Source organism: Branchiostoma belcheri, unplaced genomic scaffold (genome assembly GCF_001625305.1).
Source record: "Branchiostoma belcheri isolate BF01 breed outbred unplaced genomic scaffold, Haploidv18h27 scaffold90, whole genome shotgun sequence".
Lineage (NCBI taxonomy): Eukaryota > Metazoa > Chordata > Leptocardii > Amphioxiformes > Branchiostomatidae > Branchiostoma > Branchiostoma belcheri.
This window is the reverse complement of record NW_017804576.1, coordinates 1,249,201-1,269,136: the sequence shown is the minus strand read 5'-3', so window position 1 is coordinate 1,269,136 and position 19,936 is coordinate 1,249,201. Positions and strand designations below refer to the sequence as shown.

The 19,936-nt window shown below is 40.6% G+C and overlaps 1 protein-coding gene across 1 annotated transcript in view; it reads right to left on the bottom strand.

Moving 5' to 3' along the window:
* LOC109487973 (mitogen-activated protein kinase kinase kinase 10-like) overlaps positions 1–19,936 on the bottom strand; it is a 40,968-nt gene that overhangs the window by 10,422 nt on the left and 10,610 nt on the right. Inside the window, exon 2 of the mRNA XM_019792100.1 lies at positions 3,408–3,588. Within this exon, the coding sequence (XP_019647659.1) occupies positions 3,408–3,588 (181 nt within the window). The remainder of the gene's footprint in view (positions 1–3,407; positions 3,589–19,936) is intronic.

The following is a 19,936-nucleotide window of genomic DNA, read 5'->3' as shown; positions in this document are numbered from 1 at the left end:
TCTACTGGTAAGGGGTGTTGGGTTAAAGGTCAGTCAGGTCGGCAGTAAGGTCACCAGGGACAAGCCCTTACGCTGCATCATTACTAGTCTAGAAACAGCACCATTAGGCTCACATTTCACCCAGGCCAATCCCTGCTGCATCATTACTAGTCTAGAAACAGCACCGTTAGGCTCACATTTCACCCAGGCCAATCCCTGCTGCATCATTACTAGACTAGCAGCAGCACCGTTAGGCTCACATTTCACCCAGGCCAATCCCTGCTGCATCATTACTAGACTAGAAACAGCACCGTTAGGCTCACATTTCACCCAGGCCAATCCCTGCTGCATCATTACTAGACTAACAGCAGCACCATTAGGCTCACATTTCACCCAGGCCAATCCCTCTGCTGCATCATTACTAGACTAGCAGCAGCACCATTAGGCTCACATTTCACCCAGGCCAATCCCTGCTGCATCATTACTAGACTAGCAGCAGCACCATTAGGCTCACATTTCACCCAGGCCAATCCCTGCTGCATCATTACTAGACTAGCAGCAGCACCTTTAGGCTCACATTTCACCCAGGCCAATCCCTGCTGCATCATTACTAGACTAGAAACAGCACCATCAGGCTCACATTTCCTCCTGAACACCTATATGAAGACCTTAGGGCCCATAGACTGTGGCGGATGGGGAGGGGGGCTGTATGCAGTCCTCAAACCTGCCCAAGAAGGCCACCCAGGGGTCCTGTATACAGTCAAACCTGCCCAAGAAGACCACCCAGGGGTGCAAGGTAAAGGACAGGTGAACAGGTGGCCTTCTTGTCAAGTCATTTAATGCTTGCACCTATGGAATAAATTGGAATCAGGAAAAGGTGGTTGTTTGAGTTTAATTTTCATTGATCTCTATATCATAATTATGTATGGTCTAATTGGAAAGGGAAATACACCAGATTTTCAGATTTACATTTCGATTATGTAGTGTTCTAAGAATGATTTTAAGAGCTGGGGGATGCAATTTGCCAAATCCGACATTGTTTCTCAGAATAACATGTCAGTTTTACAATGAACATCTACTGTACTTAATCTAAATTAATGATGACTAATTGGACGGAACACTGATTGGACAGAACGACACAATCATGTTTAATTCAAAATTGATGAAGTTGACCAAAGTTTTACGACCTCAGAAATGCGTGTACATGTATTGGCCATCACGCCTCATTGCAACGCTTCAGGTCGGAACAAGTGTAGAGGAAGTGATGACTGTCATTACGTCCACACTCCCTCAAGATTACAGGACGGGCTGTCTGGGGAAGCCTGCAATTCTATACACACAAAAAATGGTAATCTCATTTCTGAAAGGTATTCAGACAAAATCCTGCAGTGCTGGACCCATGTATGTACAGAACGCTTCCTCTGTAAGTTGTATATTAGGGGAATTTCCTGTAGTGGAAAGCTTCCTTCCATGGGGAGCCTGGCCTGAATCTGGACATTTCCCGACTCGTTTCCTGTCATAATTCTCACTAATAAGCATGACATCATGAGAAGGCATCTGCCCTCTGTCTGCCCTTTGTCCTAAAATGTCGGCCATGGCACCAACTTTACTACCAGCCAAATCATTATTGTGCCTAAGATGTTCTCTATAGGAAACAATTGCAATACTTCGCAAGGTTTAACAACTGATATGCCTACACACAACTTGGCATGACTTGCCTCACTGTACTATATTAACAAAGAAGTTTATCCACCAACTTTACTACTAGACACATCATCACTGCACCTATGTTGTTTTCTTCACATGCAGTACATGTACTTGCAATACTTTGTAAGGCTCAACAACTGATATGCCTACACTGCATGACTTGCTATGACGTACTATAGTATAATAAAGAAGTTTATCCACCAACTTTACTACCAGTACCAGACACATCATCATTGCGCCTATGATGTTCTCTACACAGGCAACACTTGCAATATTCTGCAAGGCTCAACAACTTGATAAACCCACACAACTTTCATGACTTTGATGAAGTTGATCACTTACAATGTAAATGTACTTCTTACTGATGTTTTGCTTTTCATTTATTGAATCCATGATTTGTATTCTCATATGATGGTTAGAAAAAGCAGACTAGAGATTTTTATTTCTCTTTGAGATGTTCCATCCTAAACTTAAGAGAACTGTTTGTTGTTGGCAGATACATTTTTGAGCTCTAGCAGCTGAGTACTTTCTACTTGAGACATGTTTTCTCCCCTCCAAACTCAGGATCCAAACAACAGTAATGAACTGTGACAAACTTTCTAGCAAAACGTGATCCAACGCTCCAGTCAGCAGTCCACACTGTCCCACCCTGCACCCATCATTACCTACACTAAGACATTACGGTGTGGGGTAAACAGTAAATGATTGGTGGTGTTGTGAGTTTGCCCTGACCCCCCGGTCTCTCCTTGACACTCGCTGAGGTGAGGGCTGTTTGCGCACACCTGATGTTTGCACTGACTGCTGACTCAAAATTACTCACAACCAGACCAGTCCTTCGGTCATTTTTATGGTTTATACATATATAAGCCGTCAGGGAGCCCAAATTCTTATCATTTCGAGGTCTCAGCAAGACCTACCCGCATACCAAATATCTAGACCATTCATCTAAGACTTCTCGTGTTATCGTATTTACAGGCACTCACACCCACTCACACACACACACACACACACATGAACACACAGTACACACACACACCCACACTCACACACACACACCCACCCACACACACCCACATACACACACACACACACACACACACACAGTACACACATGAACACACACACACACACACACACACACAAACACACACACACACACACACACACGAACACACACACACCAGCTGTTTACACTGATTGCTGAGTCAAAATTACTCACAAACCAGACAAGGGCTTGAAATGTTTTTTTTCTGCGTCCAGGTAACATTGAAAATTACCTGCACCAGGCAAATTTTTCCTGCACCACTCAGAATTTCGAAAGTATGGATCATACTAAAAACTGTTCAGAAACAGCTAATGAGAATCCACAGACACCTACTTTTGTATAAACCCAATACACGGCCTGATACAGGCAGACATCAGAAATACCTGCACACTTCGAATTTTACCTGTACTAACCTGCACATGCATTTCCAGCCCTGCATACCCTGCCTTCATTTTTTAAAGTTTTTTTTAATGGTTTATGTCTGTTGTAAAACATTTGTTTGTAGAATTGGTCATAACCAACTCTGTCTATGCTAGTCATAGATTATATAAATGTGTGTGTCGCCTTCTTTTTCTTTGAGTTAAACTTAAAAGGCAAGACATACTTGATACTTTATTAGGATAGTTGCAAAAGCGACTGTAAAAGCAACAATGCAGAAATGTACATGTCTCCCTACCTCCATACGTCGCTGCCTTTGGAAAATGTGGATGTTTTGATGACTTCGGGAGCCATCCACGCGTACGTCCCTGCCGCACTCATGCGGGTCGTTCTGTGCATCTCCCTCGCCAGGCCGAAGTCCGTGATCTTCAGCGTCTTCCTGAACAAGTTGTCGGATTGGATCCGCTCGTCTAATAGAACTGCACACGAAAAAGAGAAAACATTCACGTCAATAAAGGTTAGACATCCTGGTAATCAGACACACAAGAAAACAGGTGTCCAAGAAACTAGATAGAGTTTGAAAATTGTCAGACATTTCACATCGCATTCAATGATCAGTTAAGTACTTGCTTGCGGGACTCAGTACATATTTCATAATTCTTTCTTTTGCTCCTAACTGAAAGGAAAATATCACTCAAAGAGAACTTCTATATATACATGTACCTTTCATATAGTTTTCAAACCTTTACCGAAATGGTAACAGGGTAACTACTTAAAGCTGCCTTCCTTGTATAGTCTTGATGGCCATTCCGTCGCCAGTAATGATTGTCATCAATGCAAAATTTTAAGTCTAGACTCTAAAGTTTACAAGAAACAAGCCCCGTGACATGTGTTGAGCACACCACACCTTCAAAATGCTCTTCTTACTAATTACACATTGAACAGACGCAGCGTAGAAAAGCACCTTGTAATTATTCTTTCCTCTCCACTTTGTCTTAATTGATCTGACAGGGAACACTTTGTTCTATTGTAGCGACCTTTCTACCAAAACAAACACGCGCAGAGGGAACAGGACAACACACCTTTTGTTTCGGTACAGAATAGATCTGATTGATACGGCGAGGCGTGTTATCTACTGACAGTGCATTGTTCAGGCTGGATGTGGGGTTCACCTGTGTTTAAGCTGAGACTTGGCTGGTGTGAAATACTACAGCATGTGTCCCTACACATTATACAGTCTGCACTTGTTTTATGTCCAGGGATAAATATACAGTACATACATTGGGCACGTAAGATATAATTTTCCAACTGTCATGGATCAGAACATGTACACACACAGGGTGGGGGTGGTCCTGGGATTCCTCAAGGAATAAAACACTATGGAGAAAAGGTGAAGTGAGGGAAACATTGCTCTTATGAAACATGTATATCATGAATCAAGGAGGTTTAAAAATGACTCTTTAAACCTCCTTGATTTTTTTAACCTCCTTGAATGAGTAAATCTCAACATAGAAAAACTCTAATTCAAGTAAAGCACTGTTCCTATGCTTCAATGTATGTTGAATTAAAGAGGTTTAAAAAATACCTTCAAACCTCCTTGTATGAATACATCTCAAACACAAGAAGTATGTATTTTTGTATTATAGAGACATTTTTAACTCATTGTCTTCCTACATAGGTTTTTAAATTTCAGGAATCCAAGAACCTCTTTGAGGAAGTTACAAACCTAACAAAGTGTCCAATGAGTGGTTTACAGAGCTTACATGTTCAAACTTACACTATGAAAGGTCATGTCATAAGTTATGCTGTCAAGAATAAGAACAGTTTATATAAAGTAAAGCCTGGAAATGTAGACAATGAGTTACAGCAGGGCAGTAACACCATTAAGCTGTTGTGGTTGAGGCCAGCTCTCCAAATAGATCAATCACGGATCACAAAGGAGAAATCTTTCCTGGGACGTCCCGGACAAATTTTGCGTAGGCGGAACAATCGTGTGGGCAGAGCGTGACAAAACGCAGAGGGCTACGGGCGACTCTCTCCAAACTTGTGTGACAAACTCGGCCGGAAGTCCCCCAAAACTGGACATAAAGGACAGGAAGTGGGGTGACCCAGACACACACAGGAGGCTGGAAATACAAACTGTAGTGAGGAAACCACATCTGATGGGCAGGCATGAGCTGGGAGGTGAGACAAAGGAGGATCACAAGTGATATCTGTCGGAGGAAGTCACCCTTCCATAGAGAACTGGACGCACTTATGTTCATAGTGTCAGTTTATAATGATGTACATACAAACAAGATTTATTGATTTTTCCCCACTAAACTGAACATACAAAACAAATTTTGGGAGGTGAGACAAAGGAGGATCACAAGTGATATCTGTCAGAGGAAGTCACCCTTCCATACAGACCTGAAGAAACTTATGTTTATGTCTTGAAAGTTCATCTGTGTTGGTAGAAGTCATTATGAAACAAGTTTGAACTGTAATTTCCAACATAAGAAACACAAGGACTTATATTCATGGTGTCAGCTTATGACATACGATTGATACAAACAAGATTTCTTGACTTTTTTCCCCTTAATAAACTGAATATAAGAAATGGATCTTGGGAGGTACACCTTTGTTTCCATAAAGTTTGTTAAATTACATAAGAAATAGAATGAATCATCAACAAAATAAACAACAGTTCTATGAACATGATACCACATGTACTAGTAAGTGTGTCTGCGAAGCCATTTAGGGTGATTTATTTATAACATGTCAGCTATACAGATACAGATAATGAAAATGTAAGCATCACATATTCAAAAAGTAAAGACGCCCAGTGAGTACATTGTTTAAGTTTTAAAGGCATCCCATGTACACAATTTTACAATTTCAATAGTTTCAAATTTCTATTTTGCCTTCATGAATGAAACGGAAAACAAACAAATAACACAACAGAGCCAGACTTTGTGATTTACAGCATCAGCTGCTCACAACACGAGTTTTGACCTTTAAAAATCATTTAGTGATCAGTTCGGCCAAGCGAGATAGGCGGGCCACGGCCTTGAGATGAAAGGTCAGTACATGTTTAGCAAGACCAGAACAATAGAGTCACCCAAGTCCCTGGCCAGCCGAGCGTGTCCTGTACAGCCAGGGCTCCAAATTCATCTTTGGGAATAGGTGCACTGCTACACCCAACCTAAAAAATTGGGTGCACAAAAAACTTTTTGGGTGCACCATCTCAGATAAAATACGTGGAATGTCAGCAAAAACTATAATTATGTTTCATCTCAAGAAAAGTACTATAACAATGATTGTATTATTTTTTACTGACACTTAGATGTTGTTAAGAAAATGCTTAACTACCATACATTTAACATCTTTACATACGTAAAACCTACTAAAGTATTTAGGTGCACCAGTGTACCCAAATACTTTTGTAGGTGCACAGCTTCAAATCTGGGTGCACTAAGGTGCACATGTACCCAGTATTTCCAGCCCTGACCTGTAGTGTGGAGCAGAGGTAACCAAAGCCTGGGGGGATAAACTTGAGAGACATTGGATAGCTTCTAAGAAATCCTCTCCAATGTGCCCTGACTTTCACAATGGCAGAAGTAGTCTGATTGGATTGTGGTATTTGCTTGGGTCCATTTGTAAATGCAGGGAAAACATAATATCCAAGCAGATCTTTCGGTGGCTTCAAAACAGTAACAAATTGGCCAGGCAGTATCCTATACACCACACAATAAAAGATACCAGTGCAAAAATGAAAGCCCAAGAACACGTCCAAAATAAGCCTAAGCCCAAACCTCTGCTTGGAGAGCAGGAAAAATTCCCAAACTTGGGTAGTGTATGTGTTACTAAGACTATAGTTACTGTACTTTTATCAGTAGTAGTGGCATATCAAACACTGTACTGATTTTTGTTCAAATTTTTGTCATGCTATAGATAATATGGAAATGTAGTATAACTATAAACATATGAAGCAAAATTTAAGGGTGGATGGGAGTATTTCTCTACCAGCTGGTACAAGAATTACAGGCGTGCAGCAGAGTTCAGGACCTCCGTAGGTGTGAGGGTGGGAGGGGGGTGGCAGGTTTGGGAGGGCTGCCAGGGATGGGGCCAGGAGGGCAGGACATCCCACGTTTGGAACAGGGGGGTGGGGTGCCTTAGCCATGTACTGTATACTGTACATAGATAGTAGATCTTGTACATTGTACTTTATTGAAAGCAACAAAAATATATTTATTACCTACACCACCGCACATACAACAATACTGACTGCATCATCCTCAAGGTATCTTCAAGCTACATGTAAAGCAAGGAAAGCTTTGGGTTTTAGCTTTTTAGCTATCACTCTCTTGAGTTATTTGCAGCCTGTTGGGGACACCCCTGTGCTCCCTGTATGTTCTGACATACATGTAGGGTTAGGGGTGTGGGAACGTAGGCTGAGTTGTGGGAGAGTGGGGGCGTCTGAACTGAGTTAGGTGAGTATCCCCCTGTCAGCTATCTGAGGGAGAGGGGACAGTAGTGGGAGGGGGGTGTCATGTCAGTAGAGTTGATCCAGGGGTGACCTGGATCCTTGGTACACCCACATATTACATAGCACTAGCAGTGGTAGATTTACTGCTACACAGAACATGCAGTTTGTTATATACATTATGATAGATAGTAAAGGGAAGGAAGAGGGGGCTCCAAAGGGGGGGGGGGGCTTGGGTGTACCCTGGGTTATCTGGATCCTTGCCTTCACTACACCCACATGTTACATAGCAGGGATAGATTTACTACTACACAGAACATGCAGTTTGTTACATACATACATGTGTTTGAATGCCTGGGCAGGTTTCATCTTCACACAAGTTGTTGGCATCAACAGATAGACTGGAGAAAAGTATTGAAACTTGTTTGATAAAACTGAGGGCTTTTGTTGGAAGACACTCGCATTTTTCTGTAGTTGCCATCTAACTAGTTAACTAGGACTTAGACCTAGGTCGTAATGGGCTTCCGTGTCTTCTGACACATGGGGCAGTGGGAGTTCCAGCAAGTTTGGTCAGCGGCCAGCCTATGTAGGTAACTATGACTCTAGTATGACTAAAATCTATCTTTATCTGTGTAATCATCTTTATCTGAGTAGATTAACCTCCTGGGGCAATGGTAGTGAATCATCCATTACTGGTATGTCACATTCAACTTACGACATCGTAATTTCTGTAATTTGATGTTATTTTGTAAGTCAGGGCTCGAAATTCATTTTTGGGAATAGGTGCGCTGGTGCACCCAACTTAAACAAAATTAGGTGCACAAAAATTACTTGGGTGCACCATATAAAATAAAATAAGTACAGTATCAGCAAAAACTAATTATGTTTAATTTCTAAGAAAAAGTAGTACAGTCAAGAATGATTTAATTATTTTTCTGACATTTAGACTAGGCTGTATACTGCTACACATCTTGACATACTTAAACCTACATTTACAACAAATTTTGGGTGCACTGGTGCACCCACAGAAAAAATATGGGCGCACAGCTCCAAATTTGGGTGCACTAAGGTGCACATGCACCCAGTATTTCCAGCCCTGTAACTTAATGAGTTGGCTAGGAGACCTTCTACCACACAAGTACAGTGCAACATGGAAACATAATTGTCCAGTTCAAAATAACATCAGCTCTTATGCAACGCTGGCTCCATGTCCATGACAAAGCACGACCAGCACGGCGTGTTCCAAAAGGTTCAGCGATGCACAGCTGATCCCTGACAGTAAGGCATGCATGACTGGTGAACAAGGGAAAAACAACACAACAAATGTGCAAGAAGTACTGTATATGATACATTGCAAACCTGTACATCATCCAGGAAATGTAACCATACACATTTATTCTTTACAGTAGTAATAAAAAGATATACATGGTATATTTCTTTTTTTTAACACAATTAGAATACAGTAAAGTAAAATTTTGTGGACAATTCCAACAATATTACAGTAAAAACTGGAAAATTTATTGTGGACATTACTTCCAGATATTTCATGTGACATCCATCACTCTTCTTCAGCGTCACAAAAATTTTGCATACTTTCAACTGTATTAGTATTACTTATGCTTTTGACTTGGTAACAATATGTACTTACATGCATGTGATTACTTCCACTGAAAAAACATGAAGCAGCTAGCGTATAATTAATTGAGGATAAAGGCAATTTTCCCATCAAAATAATGTACTTCAGACCATCCAACACCTGAGAAACCAGGCTATAGGCTCCCAAGAGAGCAGACCCAGCTGTTCTACCCCCCCCCCAGCACATGGGCAGAACTTACTGCACCTGCGCAAAACCCGTATGTATTGTCTATAGCACTTCGGCAGAACGTCTCATATAAGGTCGCATTCATGCATATGCTTGGTTTAACATCCCGTCTGTAGTTTTCAAATGCTATAATGGAAAATACGTTGGCTGCATCAGGCAAAATTCTGACTAATTATCCAACGGAAACCATAAAAAAATCAGGGTTTCGCGCAGGCGCAGTACGTTCTGCCAAGTGCTGCCCCCCCCTGCTGCACCCCCCCCTTCCCCCAGCTGGTAGCAGTGTTACCCATCCCACCCCCTGGTGAACACAGTCCATAAACTCATTACCCCCGACCGAGACTCAATGGTTTGTACCCTGGTGCCAAGGGCCTGGTGGATGGGCGATAATTGCACTCATCATCCTACTCCAGACATCAGTTTACATTGGGGACAACTAGTAGCCTCTGTCAGACTTTGGATGCGGGTGGAACAAGTAGAAATTGGCAAAATGGACAGATAAAACATGCCAGGGGAGTTGGTCCACTAAAGCCTAGTAGTAAAGGAGTGCAGTTTGCCAACTCCCCTGGCATGTTATCTATTTGGCCAATTTCTACTCTTTCAAGTTGCTTCTGAAGCCTGGTAAAGGCTAGCATACTATACCAGTAGTTCTCAGAGGCCAGTATTTGCGAAACAGTTTCATCTGTAAGAAGATATTGGGAAGATAGTTATAACGTTACGTTACCTGACTCATTCAAATGGATTAAGGATAATTAGAATAACATCCAACATATGAAACAAACTTATCATATGTGGACGTGTAAAAATGCTGTTACAAGACAAAGCGAGTCTTCATTTATTCCTGAATGTGCTGACATTGTGACAATAACAGTTCAGGAGGCCATGTTTGTTTGCAGATGTGTTAGCCAACCGACCTGGAATGTTACCTGATAAAAGCACTATCACACTGTACACAGTGTGTGGACATTGGGTTTTTATGATGCCACACTAGAACATGCCTCTATTCTTACGTACTTCCTGCATGGCCCACAAAGTGGACAGGTTCACACATTCCACAGATATTTCAATAAGGAAAGCATTACATCATCACCTTGCTACTCACTAGTGTGATAACCTTGATGATGTCAGATGTTATTGTTGTAGAAGTCCAACGCTTCTCACAACAATGAATGATCATAGAAGTTGTTCCAGTAATGCAAAGTAAAAAAAAGACAAGACTGCAATTTTACCACATGCCTATTTCTATCTATATCTATCAAAATACTTTTATTTGCTATTTCGAATCCTACATTTTGTAGTTGGATCATTCTGAGGCAGCCTCTAAACACGGTGTATATTATGTTCCAAAGTTTTACAACTTTAAACCCGCCTTTCTCCTGCAAGTCTCTACTGTCACTAACAAAAGGTAGTGGACGTTACCTGAAATGTCTGACCGTTTCCAAAATCACATCCAGTTGCTTGAGCTACTGTTTTTTTGGCGTAACTTTTTACCTGGATGTCTAACCTTCACCGAGGTGTCTTACAACTTTGTTTTGTGAAATAAAAAAATCAGATGAAGTACATATATATACATAATAAAAATATGTTATTTTTATTATGTATATATATGTACTTCATTAATCAGATTGATACAGGTTAAGTTTAGGTTCTGATTGTTCTTGTATTTCATATTGTATTGAAATTATGTGCCCTTTGTGTTTTGTCCTTATATGTTGACTCTCTAATATCAGCTTTGCTGCCTTGAGAGTCAGTGTAATGTCCTGTTGCATTTTCAATAAATAAATAAACTAGAGTTCCACGATCTCATACCTTCGCCAAATGATGTTAGCCTTTATGAATAAGAAATATACTAATCACCCTGATTATGCAAATAGGATCCTCAATTGCATGAATTATATCAGTCTGTTGATCATATTCTCCACCAAAAGACAGTCTTATCTTAACAAAGAATGCCATTTTCTCATAAATTATGCAAATGTGGTCCTTATTTGAATAAGTTATGTTTAATTATGTTTACCTTCACTTAACTTTCAAACACCCCAAGTATGAAATTCCAGGCAGTTACCACTATGCAATTATAACATTTTCTCATTAATTATGCAAATTAAGTCTTCATTTGCATAATCGATATTTGCCTGTGTTTCTCTCGTTCTTAATAACATATGTTACAAGCTTGAACTTCCTATCATGGAATGCAGCTGATTTATAGAATTTCCTCATTAATTATGCAAATTACATCAATATTTGCATAATTGTAATATCATTATGTCAAGCATCACTTAAGCTACCTACATACCAAAAATCACGATGATCCATCAATCGGTTCTTGAGTTATCCTCTTTTAAACATTTGTCCCTTAAACCCCCCTGCAGTTCTTGAGCAAGCAACTAGGGGGCTCATACTCATGTCACTTCATCCCCAGCACAAGAGCTATCTACCATCTAAATTTCGTTACCCTAGCATGTCTGGATCATGAGATATCAAACCGGAAGTTCTGCTGCAGTACCATGACAAGCCGCCAGGTGGCCCAAAATCTAATCATTTTGAGGTCTCATCAAGACCTACCCACCTACCAAATATCAAGTCAGTCCATTTAAGCCTTCTCAAGTTATCGTGTTGACAGACACACACACACACACACACACACATACACGAACGCCTCTGAAAACATAACCTTCTTGGCGAAGGTAAAAATCAGATGAGTGGGTGTCCTGTGAGCTGAACTGGGCACTTTTGCTGGTACATGTCGTGTACTTACGGTGAATGACCAGGTCAAGAGGAGTGGCCTACATGTAGTAAATGACTCGTGATTTGCGTCAACTCAAACTCCCCTGAAACAGCGGCGTTAGCCAGGCCTGGGTGAGAAGTCGCCCCACTATTGTTGTCCAGACAGCTATGCTTCCTGTCCGTAAGGTAAATATTGGACAAAGGAACTGAAAGCGCAGGGGCAAGCAGGGGTCAGCAGCGTACATACACCCACACAAAATCTGGTAACAACCGTTTTCACTATTGTCAAAAGTTCCTCTATAACAGTTATAAGGTACTCGACAACCCTCAATATTCAAACTACATGTAACGTGAACTTCTATGTATATACTCTCTATACTAGTATATTATGAGAGCCTTATTAAATCAGTGCTATTGATGAAGTGTTGAAATCTGAGTATGTTGTTGTTGTTTAGTGCGGAGTCAACTTGCACTACAAATAACCAGTGGAACAACATGACCTGTCCATGGAACCCAAAATGACCTTCCCCTGACCCCTTACCCTTGTAGAAACCGCCTGTCCATAAAGAACAACCTTTACAATACTACACCACTCTGGCCAGGCCACATACTGACCTCCACAGTCAGCATTTTTTTAATGTCAATCAATAGAAATGATTAGGACAACTACTGGGAGCTTTAAACTGTGGAATTCAGTGTGTAAATGTCACAAGACTACTTTTGCACAGTATGTTACTATTGTTAGGTCAGCTTTCTTGACATACAAGTGGCATGTCATTGACCTTAAAGCTTTGCAAGTTTGAGTCCTCTATTTTATGTACATAAGTCTGGAGATACTTTAACAAAAGTATATATTTTCTTCTTATCCTTAAGCCTTATATTTGTTATAATAAGTTATATAGACTGGGTCAGCTAGAAATTTTTTTATGAATTTCCCATCCGTATGTTGCACAAATTATTAAGTCAACTGAATGACAATTATGAATAGCTAATTACAACAACCTTTACAGTGGTATTTAGACAGTGGTAATACATGCAACAACCACTTATTTTCATAATGTACTGAGGAATGTTAATGACATTGCCCAAGCCTCATCCCTACAAGGCCGACCACCTTTCAGCACACACTCTGGTGTACCCGCTCAAGCATGTTGTTAATCGTGATTCACAAGTAGAGTTGGACAGGAAATGCCTGGCCCTGGACGGCGTCACCCAGTACATCAACATACCTATTGTCTGTGTCTATCTGATGACACCAGAGGTATGCTCGTACAGCAATAGGTCACACAGCCATGTACTGTACCAGGTATGCTTGTACACCAATAGGTCACACAGCCATGTACTGTACCAGGTATGCTCGTACACCAATAGGTCACACAGCACTGTACTGTACCAGGTATGCTGGTACACCAATAGGTCACACAGCCCTGTACTGTACCAGGTATGCTTGTACAGCAATAGGTCACACAGCCCTGTACTGTACCAGGTATGCTCGTACACCAATAGGTCACACAGCCCTGTACTGTACCAGGTATGCTCGTACACCAATAGGTCACACACACAGTCCTGTACTGTACCAGGTATGCTCGTACACCAATAGGTCACACACACAGCCCTGTACTGTACCAGGTATGCTCGTACACCAATAGGTCACACAGCCCTGTACTGTACCATGTATGCTCGTACACCAATAGGTCACACAGCCCTGTACTGAACCAGGTATGCTAGTACACCAATAGGTCACACACACAGCACTGTACTGTACCAGGTATGCTCGTACACCAATAGGTCACACAGCCCTGTACTGTACCAGGTATGCTAGTACACCAATAGGTCACACAGCCCTGTACTGTACCAGGACGTATGCTGATATACCGATAGTCGCCGTCACAGAGGACAAGTGGTTGTCTTGGCCATAATGCTTAGTTAATGGTATGCTAGTACAACTGGTGGACGTACCAACCACAAAGTATCTGATACCAGCACATAAAAGTACAAGAAAGTACAAGTACAGTCCCGCATGCCTGAAAAGCTGGTGTGTTATGTAAAGGACAGTTATACTGCCTATACCGATACAGATACACCAATAGGTCACACACTGGTAAGCAGTACCAAACATCTTAAAAGTACACTTCAAATGAAACATCATAACCATCCACCACACCATTCAAATTTTTTTGTAAACTATATGTATCTATGACAACTGAAATACATACCAATATATCAGTCACCTGTTAAAACATACACATCATAGTTTGCCTCTTATATTTTCTTTCTCCCATACTTCTTCTTTCATACATTAATTTGTATATGTTGTATATAAAAACTAATTAACACTAGGATGACTACTATTGACTAGTGACTTCCCAAACATGAGACATTCCTTCGTTACACTAAATACTGTGCCACAACACTAAGCTATCACAGAAGGCTGTGGTGTTTTACTTGTTCAAATAGGATCTAGCTTATCCAGGCTAATCCATCTCAAACCTTTATACATGAGATACATGAATACATTTTTGCCTAACAATAACCTGGAGTAATGGTTGTGCGTAGTCTTTATCACGTTCCGTTGCCCTTAGTTCAAATATTTGCGATATTAAGCAGGTAACAGGTAGGAATGTGACAATCCTTGTTAGCTAAAACTGTAATACCGAATACCTGGCATTCCTCCGGCTCAGAGTGCAAATATTTCTGGTCAATTACAAGCTTGAAAAGGTAACCCTCTAATTACACACAAGTATGTACATGTATATACCTTCAGTCAAACCCTCAGTACTAGTCTGACACAAAGACGTTCTTTCTCAAAACAGTATCACAGATAAAAGTTGTACCTATCAATTATAAAAACAGAGGCAGGGCAGAAAACAAAACAAGTCGCCAACTTAGAACCTACACCGTAAATGAACGTATACTTCTTGGAAAGGCATCCTCCAGACAGACAAATGCCTCTCAATTACTGATGTGTACAAGTGAAACATTCAATCAAGTCCACTTGTGTCCCAAGTATTTGGAGTTATAAGGTGAACAATGTACCACGAGTTAACAAAGAGGGGCACTCAGAGGCTCCAGGTGGGGCCTGGGTCCTTCTTGTTGAAATAACAAAGGCCAGTGGAATGCCTGGTCGGCTGGTGTCCTGATACAAGCAAAATAACCTTCATCATGCTCACTAAGGTACCTCCTCACTGGTAACTTATACAAACTGTATGCATGTCGAAGACTCAGGCTATAGATACATGTACATGTAGCTTACAATGTTATTTCCCTATATTGCACATCTGTGAAGGCAGGGTTAAAAAAGAGTTCAGTACAACCTGTAATTACATTTATAAATGTATACAATATTACATGTACATGCGTATGTCTAAATGAAGGCGGCACTTTTACCTAACTTGATACTGCAGAAGTTGTACTGCGGTAACGGTAGTAGTAGTAGTACAAGAGTTTCATATGATATGGGAATTCCCCTGCCTTTGTACCATGATACAATGCTACTCTGTCTCCCAAGTACCACTTGGAAACTCAAAATAGGCCAAACCAGTTCAACGTAATATTGAGTTAGCCTCTACCAGGCACCGCGGATCGCTGGAAAAAGAATAGAAAATGGCCAAAATAAAGGGATAGTATACCACGGATCCGTGGGTCGCAAATTGGAGCTTCTATGGCCCTGGATCTTCTCTGGTATACTATCCCTTTATTTCGGCCAATTTCTACTATTTTTCCAGCGATCCGCAGTGCCTGGTAGAGGCTAATATTGAGTATGATGAGGGAGCTTATAGACAGTGAAGGCTAGACCATGACGATATCAGGGGGATTTCGTAAAAAAGGGAACAAATTTGATGCAGGATGTTTGGACCACATAAAAATGACAAAAATGTTTACAGGAAAAAATTAAGGACAAGAGAAGAAAAAACACAAACAAAACTGCATCAACATTTTACATCCTTGATCCTTCCCAGTAATAGCAAAATTAATGTGACAGTCATTAGGTAGTCATTGTTGTCAAGCAAAAAAAAATGGTATCCGGGAGCCTATCTTTATTCATGCTTACTGGAATGTCATTTCAAGCCTGTAGTATCAACAAACTACCAAAGAAAACCTATCAATAATGACAAGAACATTACAAATCAATATTGTTTGTGAGTCACTGATATACATGTGCTGTGCCTTTATCAGTTACAGCAAAAACTACTTTGTTAGAATATAATTAACTTGAAACAGCTTACAAATCTTTGTTTTCTTTTTCTTTTGCCTCTAAGCCATCCTGACCCCCTTTCTGGACAGAGTGAGGTAACTCTACCATAATGCACACCTTGAGTACTCTCCAAGCAGAGGTTGTGTGGGAATGATCGTTAGCTTTTTATGTATGGCCAGGTTTTTTTTTGTCGCTACCCCCACCAACTTGGTTCACTCATGGACCCTCTCTGGCCAATTTGATACTCTATTTTTGAGACCCTAGGATCTGCTTGGAGATTACAACTAGGGGGCATTGACCCTGTTCAGGATTGGGGAAGGGAAATCCTACCCACTGTTTATCCCACCTCAGCCGCCTGTTGGGGAAATCTACCTCCTAACAAAACACAAGGTCTGCCCTAATCACGCACACTTTTGGGGTTAAAGTTATCACTTTGGTACAAGATCTATATCAATCAATAGTTTGTGCTTTTCTCGTCTGGTCTCTCAGTCACTGACGAAAGCTAGTAGATGCTAGCTGAAATGTCTGACCATTTCTAAAATGATGATATCCAGTTGCTTGAGTAACTGTTTTTAATCTTATTACCTGGATGTCTAACCTTCATCGACGTACAAAATCTATACTTTCAATTTAAACTAACCAAACACACCTTTCAAAAGTTTCCAACTTACTTTCCATTCTGTCTTAAAGTTAAATAGAACGATTACATTCTGTCACCAAGTTCTGCATTTCATCAGTGAACAAAAGATTATGATATGTGATACAGGGTGATACCTGTTTGTGTTAATAAATCTCTTTCACTAGTTTCAGGTTACAGTAGAGTGTGGAGCTGATCAGATAAAATCTGCAATTTCCTTGCATTTCTCTCCTCTGTGCTTTTCTTCATAATCCGATTGCAGCTTGAGTCAAAACAGTGTCAGACAGGCTCTTTCTTAGAATTTCGTCAGTTAAAAATAGCCGCCGCCCCCCTCCCCCATGAACAGTGCCTGGTGGGTTCTGGGAAAGCAGAAGGTGGTACAGAAACAAAGCTGAGGTTTGTTTACAATAGACACGAGAACCAACCACTGTAGGTCTGGTGGGGACGTTCCCTAGCCTACCACTACCAGACTTCGGAAGTGGCTGGAAAGAGTAGAAATTAGCCAAATAGAAGGATAACATGCCGGGGGAGTTGGTCTGGAACAAATGTACTCCTTAGCAGACGAATTCCCCTGGCTATATGGCCAATTTCTACTCTTTCCAGCCACTTCTGAAGCCTGGTAGAGGCTTGGATGGCACTAGGTGTTCCCTAAAAGTCTGATAATAAGTTGGCACGTTCCAAGAAAAAGGGGACAACAAAATTACATTTGATGGACTGTCAGGAGACCTTCGCAAGGAGAAAAGAAAAAAAGCCAGGGGCCATTGTCATGATTGTGATGTTCCTTTTTGTCTTTCATCACATTCATCTACAGATTACATCTCCTTAAAGTGGTCCACTTGGCAAAAGAATGGTGTAACCCATGAGTACCACTTACACATTACAGGAGACTGACATGTGTATGAATCTACTAGGAGGCATGTCTGAAACAGTGTATGCACTTTACTTTAGCTTCATACAAGTACAGGTAAAATATGCAATATGGTTGAGGGTAGATGAAAACGTAGTACTTCTACAGAAGTGTCCAGACACCCAAGCCCCATTCAGATGTGATAGAGTCCCACATACTGCATGTTAAGATTAGAAGCTGGTGTGAAACCTTGAATTGTACATGTACGTGCAAGAACAGAAATGCAACTTATGCAAGTCATTCAATAGCATGTTAATAATATACTACAGAGTATGTGTGGTTACCAAGCCTGACAATTAAAACTTCTGGAGTGAACATACATCATGATTACTTGGAGAAGGTAAAACTGAAAACTAAAGCCATATCTGGTATAAAGAAAGTAGATTAAAGAGTAATTAATTCCCTTGAGAAACTCATCCCTTTTCACACACTAAAGATAAGACTAATTGAACTTTGAATGTGAACCTTGACTTGAAAAGTGGCCTGCAGGCCGATTTGACAAACAAAGGTTCACACAAATAATTTATTCTGTCTGTGACAGGAAAGGGAAATAAACGGTTACCTCTGTTTCCTGATTCCGCATCTTGTTTCTTGTGAAAAAGATCAGTAGAAGATACTTCTGGAAAGTTCAGTTCAAATTTTAGGCTGGTTTGATAGATCAAGATCCTTCTTTTGCATGTTTTTCGTAGATGAGAGGGTGCCAGGCCTTGAAATCACATGAAAATCTGAATCTTTAAAAATTTGACCAAAAATGTCCAAAATTTCAAACATAAGGAGCAATGCAATGATTTGGTCATTTTTTTCTCGGCCCTAGAACCAAAGAATGAACTTGATCACGCCTATCAAGAATGAAGTTCAAATCTTTTCATTAGAGACCTGCAGCAGACAGACGCTCCCAAAATATCCCGGCATTAACTCTACATGATCAAGGTCGGACAGCAGGAATTCCAGCAGCTGAGGTTTCAGAAATGGTTCTGTCTTGTTTGGCCATCTGTGGCGGCAGGTTCTAAGGTAACATAAACATAGCTGGGACACTTGCTGGACAAGGTTCTTCCCTGTAGCAGCAATGTAGCGTAGCAGTGATATTTTTAGACACATTTCTTTGACTGATAATTGTAAAAATCAGCAGCAAATAAGATTTTTTTTCACTTAATTATCTAGCAAACTAAATGGCAAAATGATGCTTTTGTCTGAAGTATAATCTAAAAGTGACAATGTCCAACTTCTTGTCTTACACATCTTAGCATACAGTTTGTAAGTGCTCAAAAATATGCACATAAATGCAAAGTTCTTTAAGTTAACGCCAAGTGGATAGCTGTACGTGACTGTTGTACAGGGTTGGATGAAAGGAAAGTGTTCAATAAGAACCGAGTTGACCTGTACTGACTGAAACAGGACTCAAACCCTGTAAGATGAGACCTGGGGAAAAACAAACTCCAGTCCTGAGGGACACCTTGTGCCACCAGGCTTTTCAGGGCATTGCTCACAGAAGGGCGGCGCACACAAAACATTTCTTCCAAATTCCTCCAGACATGTCTTGACAGCTTCTTTCACAGAACAACATTATTCTGACCTCCAGTTGCCTTTTGTAGTTAAATTTCAAACTTCAAGGCTATCAGCTGTCATTTACAAGTAAAAACACTGTCCGTGTTCTAATCAGTCATATTTCTTTGCTGGGTTCTAACCAATGAGGTAAAAGATAAAATGACATATCCTATTTTCCTACTACATGAAACTGCCAAAGAGAGAAAGAGAAGAGAACCTGTACCTGTGAAATGGACAGGGAAGGGTGGGGGTGTTAAAAAATGAAAAGTTTTCACCTTTGTGCAACCTTAATCGATTTACAGAATGTAATATTGCCAGCAGTTCTGTTTAAACAGTAATTCCCTGGGAATAAATAGCTCACACTTCCAATTGTGAAAATAACTACATGCTTACAATATAATTCTTATTTACTATCTGTAAGATTGTAAATAGAGAGCTTAGGGTGGAGTGTTGGAGACCTGTTAACAAAATAAATAGAAAACGTTTTCACCTTTGTGCAACATTAATTTACAGAATGTTGTTACTCCCATAG